The sequence below is a fragment of the Aulonocara sp. 'chitande type north' Nkhata Bay genome, linkage group LG4 (genome assembly GCF_057382095.1).
Source record: "Aulonocara sp. 'chitande type north' Nkhata Bay isolate Kocher_YH1m ecotype deep benthic linkage group LG4, A_spYH_male_GT1.1, whole genome shotgun sequence".
Classification (NCBI taxonomy): domain Eukaryota; kingdom Metazoa; phylum Chordata; class Actinopteri; order Cichliformes; family Cichlidae; genus Aulonocara; species Aulonocara sp. 'chitande type north' Nkhata Bay.
In genome coordinates, this window is record NC_141347.1 from 13656083 (window position 1) to 13668755 (window position 12673).

The following is a 12673-nucleotide window of genomic DNA, read 5'->3' on the forward strand; positions in this document are numbered from 1 at the left end:
GTAGACGTCGTATGTTAATGAACCTATATTCATGTAACCTCAATAAAAGGACAGTGTATGGGAGAACGGACGAGAGCTACTGGGGTCAAGCGAAGGAACGGTGCCTGTCCGGTTCTCTCCCGTGCACGAGTACCATGAAGAAGTTTGCCTACTTGTGTCTTGCTTGCAGTGTAATTATATTGTCTTAACGTTCCAGCGAATAGGTTTATGCTACAAACCTATCAGTCTCTTTCAAGAAACAACTAAAAACACATCTTTTTAGAATTACATTTCGTTAACTTTTTGTCTTTTTTTGTTTTATATCTTGTTATCTCTTTTTGAAGCACTTTGTGATCTTTTGTCTAGAAAGATGTATATAAAAAATATGTTACTTATGTTATCCCCATGAAACAATGGCAGTCTTAAATGGCATAAGCTGTAAGGAACTTGACAGATGTATTAATATTATTAGGAGAAAATCTTGGATCATTTTCTGATGGATGCATGCATCAGAAGATGCATCTTTATTTTCCAGGAAACAGGCAGGAACAGGTAACATATAGATAAATGCTTATATTGTTTTTTGGGACACAAAAGAAATGCCTTTTCAATAATAATAATAATAATAATAATAATAATAATAATATCAATTAAACCCTTGTTCAAGTATGCTGAGTGTCAGCTGAGGTTAAGCACACCTCATATACTGATAGTGTGAACTAAACTTGCACCGGGAAACAAACCTTAACAAACCTGTAAAACCACACAACTCTTCTCTCAGGTCTTCACTTCAACTCCATCTTTCTAAATATGACGATGAAGCTAATGCTGCTGCTCCTTAGCTGTCACATTGCTTCTGCAGGTAAGATCATGAACCAAAATCCTTTTACTGGAGCAAATTATTTTTTAGTAAAGTATGCTAACTTTGACATGTATATAGGGATTTAGCACAACTTTAAAAAAAACAAACAAAAAAACTCACTTGCACTCCGACATCAGAGCTAGTCAAACAGTTGTATAAATGATATTTATTCTGCACTCCTTGAAGGTAAAAATCACAATATCTACTGATGTAGCAAACATCCCAGCTACAATACATACATGCTGGGACTCACTCTGAACTTGTTACATTCGAGTTTGCGTGTCAGGTTCTTTGTGTTACAGTCAAAGAATTTGGCACATTGTATTGGACATAGGCAGGTATTGGCAAGCAGGCAAGTGAAGCACTTCATGCTTCAGTGGGTGAAAGCAGGAACAGATGCAACAATAGATAAGCGTTTAAACTAAGTACTGCCAGCCCTGAAGATTTTTTCAAATGTTAGAACAACAATAGTTAACATTAAAGATAAAGAAAAGATACCTTATTTTTATTGCGTCTTTTCTGCCATGGCGTCTTTTCTTAGTGCAACTAAGAAATGCATTCAAACATTCAAGCTCTAACAGAAATATAATCTGACCTCGAGCAGTGGTTTTACTTTTGCTTTATTTTATTGGGAGAGCCAAAACATTTTAGCTCTGATTTTCTGAAATAATTAGGATTAAAAAATTGGATAACACAAATGCATGTTTTATCAGCCAGTGATTAACAATTGAATTTGATTTGCACTACAACTCTTCTGCACTGTCCATTAGTGATGTAGTAGAAAAGGGTTGGTATGTAGTATAAAAAACATATATTTTAAACATGGTTTATTTACACTGCTAGACTCCTACACTCCCACAAGATTTAGGCAGAATGCTTTTAATACACGTGAAATAGTTTCCTGATACATATTTCTGTTAAACAGATGATTCTTCATCATTTGCAGTTTAGCAAATCCAAAGACTCTGTCTCAAAAGTGTTTAGCAGAAGCTTTAGTGAAAATGTTAAAGAATATAGCAACATAGTTTTTTAAATGATGTAAAGTGCACTGTAAAAGCTAAGTAGTTCTCAGAACTAAAAAGAAATATGCAAACCTGTTGCTTCTAAAAAACTAAGTAAAGCTTACTTAAGTAGTAAAGGTTGTGTTCGTTAATAGTCTGAATAGCCCAGAGGAAGAAGCTGTTTGTGAGTCTGGGGGTGTGGGACAGGTGGTGGGCAGGGTGCAAGGGGGTCACCTGTGATGGTCCTGGTTTTAATGAGACAGGAGAATCGGGCGATGGTCACCAGGGGTGGCTCTTTAAGTTAGGAAAAAGGAAGCAAAGATGAACCTGGAATTTCCCCTAAACAGCCCTGGCATCTGGTTATCATGTCCATCAGCATTAAAGGGAAAAGCAAGAAAAAATACAAAGTAACTCTTGGCTATGATAATTCCTAATCTCTGCAGCTGCCACAGAACACCAAAGTACAAATATGCACACAAATATGTAATTCATGCTAACAGGAGGATGAAAAAATATTATCATGCTGTTACATTATTAATTTTTATAAAATTGATATTAAAAGAATAGAAATAAAGAAAAAGAAATAAAGAAAAAGAAATATGCAAACTCATTGCCTCTAAAAAAACTCATTATGAGTATATAAATTTGGAACTATTGGAACTAAGGAACTATTTTTAGTAGAACTTTATTTTTAATAGAATATTTATTCTACGTTTGTCATGTTCCTGGGTATGTTGACCCAGCGTTTTAGGTTTAGTTTACAGTATTTGGATGCTGTTTATGTTTAAGTTCATTAGATTAGCGAAGTTCATTTGGTTATTAGACTCCTTGTGTTTTCTTCCCCTGTATTTAAGTTTCCCCTCACCCTTTGTGTTTTATGCTGCGTGTCTTATGTTATCAAGTTTGTTTTGTCATGTCTGCGTCTCATGTTTCCTGTTTTATTTTGAAGGAGTCGTGTGTTCTTTGCTCATTGTATTTAGTTTCACTTCCCCTGTCCTGTCATTACCCTCATGTCAGTCAGCTGTTCCCCCATGTGTTCCCACGTCCCCTAATCACCTCCTGTGTAGTCCTCTGTTTTCAGTGTGTCATTGTCAGATCGTCTGCTTGGTTTCTAGGCCAAGAGTTCATGTCAAGTTTTCTTATGTCAGGTCCATGTTCCTGTTGTCGCTTTTTATTTAATTTAGCTCACCCAGTTTAGTTTATTGTTAGCACTGCCTTTTGCCTTTTGTGTGCAGTTCATTTGCCAGCCTCAATAAACGGCTCGTGTTTAGTTATTCAAGTCACGTTTTGTTTCATCTGCATTTGGGTCCACCTTTGACTCTACACACAGTCAGCCCCACTGATTGTGACAAAGTTGAATTAATTATTTATTTATTTATTTATTTATTTATTTATTTATGCGTGTGTTTCTGTCTGTCAGGATTTTTTTTTCTGAAATTATTAATTACACTGCCACCATGTGGATCAGATAAAACACCCACAGTTAGGGGGAAAAAATGTGAATAGGTCCAGGATTATGAACAGCTGGTGAAATTGCATTTCATCTTTTGATCTTAAATATTTATTAGGATCTCAAAAAATTCTATCTAACAATGTTTATAACCAACGTTCTGCAGCATATAACGCATGCAGCTTACATTTAAAAAAGTTCAAGCTGAATCACAATGAATGACTCATATTTCTAATAATGTCTATATTGTTTTTCTTATTTAATGTATCACGTTATCAATGTTTGTTTCCCACAGTGAAACACTCACTGGTGTATTTTATTACTGAATCCTCTGAAGTCCGAAACATCCCAGAGTTTATGGCAGTTGCAGAGGTTAAACGCACTGAGTTTGGTTACTGTGACAGCAGCAAAAAGATATTGGAAACAAGACAAGACTGGGTCCAAAAACCATTATATAATGACAAGGCTCAGTTGGATTCGTACAATGAACTTTGCTTTGCGATACTGCCATACGTCTTCAGAAAGTGGATTTCAAAGTGGCAGCAGCTGGCCAGCCAAAGTGAAGGTGTAGTATTTTCTCTTATACTTTATGTCACATCATGTTGTTAGTCTCTAGATTTTAAATTGTAATTTTGTGCATCTTGATTGTGACCAGAAATTTTACTAATGTGAACATGCTTCAAACTGCATGACAAAAGAATATCTTGTTGCATTCACAATCATCCAGGTAAGTAAATCTCCAAAAGTTGATTCTGTTCATCTGGACCATTTATAAGAAAAGGGAAACCTGCAGCTGAGACTGAAGAAGTCACTTGGATGAGTGACAAAACGTTTCTCCCACTGAAAATGCTACGTTCAGATGAACAGAATCAACTTTTGGAGACAAAAGAATACATGTACACATTGTTCTAAATAGTTGCCTTACATTAATTGCATTAATTATTAGTGCCTTCAAACTGCCTGTAATTATTTTTCTGGTTCTTACGGATACCCTAGATGGTTGAATTGTTTTTTTTCCTCTTGTCCTTCATCTTTTTCTTTTAATCATGAATTGCGCCTGTTTTCCAATATAATGTTGTCAGATCAGTTAAATCACAGGAAGAACACAACAAAGATAGAATAGCAGTGCCTCACAGTATTAACATTATTCATTTTAATTAATTTCTAATTCACTTTTCAGTTGTCAACACTTTACAGATGATGGAAGGCTGTGAATGGGATGAAAACACTGGAGAGGTGAATGGTGTGATACAGTATGGTTATAATGCAGAGAACCTTCTTGAATTTGATCTTAAAACAATGAAATGGATTGCACTGAAACCAGAAGCTGACATTATCGAACAGGACTGGAATGCTAATGGAAACTCAGCAGAAACAATCTTCCTCACTCAGACTTGTCCTGATTGGCTGAAGAAATATTTGAAAAATGGGAACAGCACCCTGCTGAGAAAAGGTAGAATCACATGAGTGTGTAAACTACATCCTTTATCTTTCTATTAATGATCTTTAAAAAAAAAAAAAAAACGGCAACGTGTGTTAACGTGTTGTTTTATGCAGATCAAAATGAAAATTAGTGGTGAAAACTGGGAAGTAAATGACACACAAGGAAAATAAATTATCAAAATTAATCCGCCGATTCATTTTCTGCCTCTTATTCTGGTCCAGATTATGGGGGCAGCAGTCTAAACCAGGGAGTAGCAGGTCTACTCTGACCCCATACTTACTAAATTCCTCCCCCCTTAGGTACAATTTTCCAGCCACTATAACACTCTTTCAGTCACTACCTTGAGTTCATGTATACCCTTAATATACACACATACCTTCATTTACATGTATGCATGTACACACATATGTGTGCAAACAAATAAAACAAAATCTAAATAACATGAAATAGTCCCTCAGTCATCAGTGTCAAGGCTAATGGACCCAGACACAGACTTGGAAAATTTCACTTTAGTGTGTTTATTTACAGTGGTCCAAACTAAATACAAAAAGTATTATTGGAATTGAGGGGATCAAGGGAGGAAGGGTTTCCAGGCATCCAATATGTACAGATCTCACACTCACAGTTAGGCAGGTACCTGTGCACAGAAAACAGAGGGACAAAAAGTGAAACTTTTGCTCAAATTGCTTGTTCCATTTTAAATTATTACTTTTTTTATTACTATTACAGTCTTTCTTGATTAACATTTTTCATCAAACAAGTGTACTACATTTACTTCTTCTTTGATGTATACTGCTTTGCTTCTTTCACCGATTCTCACACCTTCTCTTTCCCACATTCCCTCTCTCCAGTTCTTCCTTCTATTTTTCTCCTCTGGAAGACTCCCTCCTCTCCAGTCAGCTGCCACGCTACAGGTTTCTACCCTCAAAGGGCCTTGATGTTCTGGAGGAAAGATGGAGTGGAGATCCATGAAGGTGTGGATCCTGGAGAGATCCTGCCCAACAATGATGGGACCTTCCAGATGAGTGTTGGCCTGAATGTTTCATCAGTCACACCTGAGGAGTGGAAAAGATATGAGTGTGTGTTTCAGTTTTCTAACGCTGAGGACAGCATCATTACCAACCTGAATAAAACCGTCAACTGGCGAAAAAACAAAATTAGACATGATCAAAGTAAGACAAACAGATTTGAGTTATTTTGTTTGCTGTTATTGTGGATCATGTTTAATGTTACGCTTAAATGTTTTATCGGATCCCAAGAAGAGTTGCTGTTACTATGGGAATTACTGATGGAGATCCTAAAAAAAAAAAAAATTTCCAGCACTTCAACAAAACTGAAATTAATATTCTCAAGAAAACCATCAAGCTGAAATTAGTTTAGTACTTCTATGTTTCAAATTCAGCATCTGCAGTCTATGAAAGCCTTGGTTGTTTATTTGTGGCCCATTTAGGAGCATTTTGTTTGGTGAAAAACAGCTCATGTAAATGGGTTAAAAATTCAGTGACATGAATTATGGTGTGTCTGTTAAGCACTGTATATTGCTGCATTTGTGGTTACATCAGTCGAGTTGACATAGATATCATATCATATTTAAATCCAATATGTGACATATGTTATCAAAAAAGTATTCACACTAAAGAATGCATGGGATCATCATCATCATCATGAGTGGGATTTTAAATATAGAGATTATGGGAGAAAGCTGGCTGATATAACAGAGAGAATGTAGGTACTTTGTGTAAAGTGAACAGGTGGGAGGGAAGCAGTGCCAGGTTTATTCAAACTGTTCTATCATGGTGCATTTGGGAAGAGAAACTGAGTAATCTAGAAAGAAGAGCATGTGAAGAGTGTTCTGGAGCTGAACAGTATCAGACAGGATCATGAGCTTGAAGCTGGAACTCAAAGAGGTAATGCTCAATGTTGTCAGTGTGTACGGCCCACAGATTTGGATATTAGTTAGAAGAAAAAAAAGGAATTCTAGAGAAAGTTGGCTCAAGACGGTGCAGACAGTGAAGCTGTGATGCAAGGAGCAGATGTAGTAAAACACTTGGGGTCAATGATTTCAAAGCAAAGGCCAGTGCAGCAGTGAGACCTGCTACAATGTTTGGTTTGGAGACGATAGCAGAGGAGGATGTTAGGTACAGGCTGAGAAGGAGGCAGATGATCCGCTGTGGTGACCTCGAAAGGGAACAATTTAAATTAGATTTCTTTCATCAGGTTGAGTGTGTGGCTTCATGATCAAACAAATTGTCAAAAAAAATATTTTCAATAATTGGATGCAGTTTTATTCCATCTTATTTATCAGTACATTTTATCTTGTTTGTTGTCACTGAGCAGAAATCCTCATCATTGCTGCAGCGGTTGTTCTTGTTGTCATCATTGTTGCTGTCACTGTAATTGCCATTCACAAAATGAAAGAAGGTAAGAGATTTAAAGTTTATTTACCAGTCAGTAGAGACATAAATGCTTAATTTCATTATCTCTGCAATATAATAGTCTACATGTTAAACATTGTTACTTCTGATTTTTGTAAGAGAAGGTTTGATTGTTAGGCATTTAAAACTGTCCAAAATGAATTTTATTGATTTATTTAATTTATTTTAGGCAGATGCCCTTCCTCTTGTAAGTACACTATCCCCCTCTAATCTGGTATTCTCACCCTGGATTTAAATTATTTGATTAATATTGTGCTAATTTTATTTATTGTTAACTTTATTGTTATTATTATTTGGACTTTTGGATGTAACAGCTCCTCACAACACGATAGAACTCTCCGAAAGACCACACAGACAGACAGAGGAGTCTACACAGTGTTGACACCTGCAGTTAACACTGAACAAACAAGAACTGAGAAGATTGTCTATTTCAGTTTTGTTTTATGTAAACATGACTTTTTACACAAAATCTTTTTTTCCTTTGTTATTGTTTTAAATTCAAGTTAACTTGTAATAACTCAGGTAAAATGCATTTTAATATTTTATCATATCATATTTCCTATAGCACTGCTATAGCTATTAATGATATAATGTATATATAATTTGTATGGTGTATTTATCCTGATGATCAGGTGGTGGGGGATAATGCTGGACAGACGTGTTCCTTGGTGGGGGTGTCGTTGATTGAGAAAAAACGAGTAGACACACGTTTGTTCACACCGTTTTTTAAGAATCTTTTTTTATTTTGTAGGTTATTTTGAATGTGTTAAAATAACATTCGGTAAAATAATGTAAAGAAGAATGAGATTCCTCAGCCGTGATGCAGTCAGAAATTAAGCAAAAGGCCTGAAATCCAGCCTTTGGGGGTATATGTAGAGTTATATGTAAGTGTTTTTGCTGATAGTTATTTCTGCTCTAATCACATCAGAAACGTAATCAAAATATAATCAAGAATTAATAAAGTCGAACAAGAAAATTATCACTACAATGAAATAATTCTAATAACCTTTCAACCCAGACTTTCTCTGTGTGTGTACTGCACAATGTCACATCTGCACTCTTTCTGTGCAGATGTCACCTTAAACGCTGTATGTGAGTGTAAAGAATAGAATGATGGAGGAAAACAATGTATTTTTGTTTAAAATAAGAAATCCTGTTGAAATAATGCTAAATCGAGTGAATTATGCTAAGTATGTGTCAATTGTAAGGAAATAGCTTTTAATAAAGGGGTGAGGGGGAAAGAGAACAACGAGGTCAGCTCAAATCGGATTTTTTCATGTGTTAAGTATTATAGCAAATAAGAGCTTAAGAATTTAGATGTCTACACAGTGTTTTGTTAGAAATGGTGACAGTGTAGAAGTTTCAAAGTAAAGGGACACTAAGTACTATGATAAGGTGGGTCATCGGTACCATGTGAGACATAAACATCGTCAGGTATCTCAGCCACGGTTGCTCTCATGGTCACTAAAACAACAAGTTATTGGGTGAAGGATGAAAGAATAGAGAAAAACATCTAGTACACATGTAACAGAGTAGCAGCTGTACCTCTAAGCTTGAGTACTCACTTCTGGGAAGTTAGCTGTATCTGTGGTTTTCTGAACAGAAGAGATCCATGATACTTTTTAATTATTCAATGCTTTAATAAATAATAATCTTTAAAAAAGTGTCTCGACTGGTGATTCCTCAAAGTTGGTAAAGAAAAATTACCAGGTTGGTACGAGGGAAACTTCTTTTGCAGTTCATCTGAAAAGATGCACTTACGCTTTGGGATCTTTTAAACATCATTAGGCACGTTGCTGTCTGTCCCGTCTGTGAGCGCAGAACAACTCGCAAAGCAGCAGTTCAGGGATGATGTCACACACATGGGTCCTCTGTCGGAATATAGGAAATCACTGACATTTTTATCAATCTTGAAAATCCCCCTGGACGCCCTGGACAGAACGTGAAAAATGAAAAGAAGACAGTTGGTCACCCTAGGTAATGGCATATTAAAGATATTTTTAAACAGGCGGGAACAGAGCAATGTGACAAAGATGTGTTAAAGATGCTTGTGAAGACCTCTCTACTTCCATGGTGCAGTCTTGCTGTACTCATCCCAGTACACCATCAGGATGAGGTGCTTTCCATAAGCTGACCCTACAGAGTGTTTATTGTACTTTAGCAGTCTGCAGGACAAGTACCAGATTGTTGCTGGGTGCCCAGTCTCTAAATCCCCCACCTCATGGTGGCCAAAGAAATGGTTGTGATTTTCAGACAATTCATGATGGTGCTTTGGTTCGTGATGTGCCACATTCCTTATAGGTGCATGGCAAGGTCGCCCACTGGTTAGCCAACATAAATGAATGTAAATCAATTAGCCGCAACCAACCAACCACATGACGTCATGTTCCGTATTAACAGAAGATGCCACTAAACATGTTGGTAAAACTTGAAGCACTTAAATCCAGCTTACAGACAGAGTTACATCTATGCCAGTTTTTGAGACCAGGGCTCCACGATGTAAATCAGCCTTGTTATGTGCAGCAGTTCATGTCCTTGTAAGCTGCTTGGCTGTTAGACTCTGATGGTCTATCACAGCTGAATGAAATCGAAGCTATGCCAGAAATTAAGGCAGAATAGAGACTTAGACTTAGAGCTTTTTATTGTCATTGTGCAGTTTCTTGCACAGCGAAATTGGGTAGCTGAACCACAAAGGTGCTAAAGTAAGAAGAAGAGAAACCAATATACAACGAAGGCGGAAAATAAATAAAGAATTAAATAAATAAATAGAATAAAATAAAAAACAGTGTATATGTATACATATGTGAGTGGAACTATATACATGGTGTATGTGTAGGAAACATTGAAACAGACTGGGACCAAAATAATTGCACATGAGCCAAAATTATTGCACAGAACATGGAAAGACTGAGATGTTGCACATAGATGATCAACAGCAGTGTCAGGGTGGATGTGTTGGGGAAGTCTTTACACACTCTTAGTTTGCATTAAGAGTTCTGACAGCCCTCGGGAAGAAGCTGTTCTTTAGTCTGTTGGTTTTGCACCTGATGGATCTGAGCCTTTTTCCAGAGGGCAGGATGTTGAAGAGGTGGTGGTTAGGATGGAGGTGGTCCTTTATAATTGCCCTGGCTCTGGAGAGACATCTTGAGCTGGCAATTAAGTCCAGGGAGGGGAGTGGACAGCCAGTCACCTTCTCTGCAGTTCTGATGACCCTCTGTAGTCTCTTCTTGTCAGCTGTTGTGCAACCAGCGTACCACACAGGGATGGCGTGCACCAGCACACTCTTGATAGTGGCACGGTAGAAGGACACTAGGAGTTCAGTCTGCAGCCTGTTCCATCTCAGAACCCTCAAGAAATGGAGGCGCTGCTGGGCTTTCTTTACTAGGGCTGATGTGTCTGTGGACCAGGATAGGTCCTCGGATATGTGGGTGCCGAGGAACTTAAAGGAGGACACCCTCTCCACATAGTACCTTTTATGGATAGGAGAGGGGGATCAGTTCTTGTTTTGCGGAAGTCCATGATCACTTCCTTTGTTTTCTTGGTGTATGCAAGTGAATGCAAGGGAGGATCAAAGGTAAGTAGTGTGATTTAAACTATGCTGAGTGGAGACTGATTGGCTTGAAGAAGATGGGCATGAAAATTATTTTACTACAGTGCTGATGTTGGCATTGAGTTTTACAGTGTGGTAAAGTGGAAAAGATGTAAAGAATAGAGAAGGAGTTAAACACCTGGGAAAGCAGGCAGACGACTTAAGCGCTTTGACTGCTCCGGGAGAAAAGAAAAGCGCTATATAAGAATCAGTCCATTTACAATTTATCATAGTGATTGTATGCACTCACATACTTACTAAAATTTGGCATAAGCTTCATTTAATTCTCTTTTTTATTGTTAAAGGCTATCCCCGGTGTTAGCAGGACATGTATGCAGCCCTGAAATGTCATGGTCAACCTACCACACTGCTGAAATAAAACAAAAGAATCCAGAGAGTAAAAGTTCTTTAAAATATCAGCCTTTCACTCCACCCGCAAATTGGTAGTTTGGTTTTGTTCCTGTAACAGTGCAGTGGGTGTAGAGCCTCTATTTTTGTGTCTGCAGATATGATGTTAGCTATGGCCTCTGCTGACATCTTACTGGTTTATTGCAGCTTTTGTGGCTTTATTTTTTTTTTCAGATGTTCATATTTTGCAAAGGATGAGTGGTTGTAAATGGAGTGATGAGACTAATTGATGGATACAATCAGTATGGTTATGATGAAGAAGACTTTATAGTGTTTGACCTGCAGATCACTGCATATCACTCCAAAAACCACAGGCTGTCATCACCAAACTAAGATGGAATATGGAACATGCCCGATTTGAACATAATAAAAGCTCTTCAAGCCATTTATGCCCTAGGTTTTTAAAGAAGCATTTCCACTATGGGAGGAGCTTTCTGGAGACAGCAGGTATAATCACATAATCTGATGTAGTAAGCGGCGAAATTCATATGGCTTCCTTTTTCTAAGATAGAGTACAATTCAGAATCTAACATTTGTCGCTTTTTTCCTTTCTCTCTGTTGTTCTTCCCTCAGTGTCTCTCCTCCAGAAGACTTCCTCCTCTCCAGTCAGCTGCCACGCTGCAGGTTTCTATCCTTAAAGAGCCAAGGTGTTCTGGAGGAAAGATGGAGAGGAGCTTCATGAAAGCGTGGATAATGGAGAGATCCTCCCCAACAATGATGGGACCTTCCAGATGAGGCTCTACTTTAAAAACCTAAAAAATAAAAAATAAAAAACTTAATTCATTCCTATTTTCTTTTAATTGTATCGTGGTCTTAGATTCCTGACAATAAAGCTAGAGATGAATGTCAGGGAGCTGCTCATGTTACCGTAATTAAACTCTTTGCCACAAGTCTTGGTGCATGGTTCATCATCCAGGCAAGGCTGAGGAAGTCACTTTAATGAGTTACGAAAAGTTTCTCCCACTAAAAAAGCTACTTTCAGATTGACTGAATGAACCTTCTGGGTCTTTGCCACAAGGCGTCGCTGTTGTCCAGTCTGCTTAACAAGACTATTCAGCGATCATATATTGGCCAATAAGCCACAAACAAAAATAATATTCAACCTTCCTACTTCCTGTGGCAGCTCAACAAGTTCATCTGCAGGACCTGCTGGTTATTTGTTTTACACTGCCGTTATCCAGTCTGTACTTTGCACGTCTGTACAGGTCCAGGGTAAGGAAACAGATAGAAAACATCTCTGCAGACCCCTGCAGACATAAACTGCGCCAATTTTCAATTTAGGCAACACTGATGAAAACTTTGAAACAACGCAATGTTAAATCATTCAGTAGTTTGCATAGTTTCACAAGACTTTCTATGGTTTCTTATTATTACTGCAATTTAAAAAAAAAAGGTTTTGTATGTAAGAACTGCAGATTTAAGTGTTTCCATGGTTACAAGCGTGCTAACTGGAGAAACTGGAGGAACAGGGGGAGGGACACGGGTTGGTCACTTACTGTCGGTGG

At 37.6% G+C, this 12673-nt stretch overlaps 1 protein-coding gene across 3 annotated transcripts; it reads left to right on the top strand.

The window, feature by feature from the left end:
* Nucleotides 1-208: 208 nt before the first annotated feature.
* Nucleotides 209-8676, top strand: LOC147332157 (major histocompatibility complex class I-related protein 1-like). Of its 3 annotated transcripts, XM_086288583.1 has the most exons (6): nt 2086-3857; nt 4473-4745; nt 5588-5908; nt 7074-7157; nt 7341-7358; nt 7486-8676. In XM_086288583.1, exons 1-6 carry the CDS (start codon nt 3530-3532, stop codon nt 7551-7553), a joined length of 1092 nt encoding a protein of 363 aa, XP_086144709.1. In that variant the 5' UTR covers nt 2086-3529; the 3' UTR covers nt 7554-8676. The 3 variants fall into 3 exon arrangements, with proteins under 3 accessions (XP_086144708.1, XP_086144709.1, XP_086144707.1); XM_086288582.1 differs by lacking the exons at nt 7074-7157; nt 7341-7358; nt 7486-8676 and adding an exon at nt 209-841 and having other exon boundaries at nt 3588-3857; nt 5588-6608; XM_086288581.1 differs by lacking the exons at nt 7074-7157; nt 7341-7358; nt 7486-8676 and having other exon boundaries at nt 5588-6608.
* Nucleotides 8677-12673: the final 3997 nt, after the last annotated feature.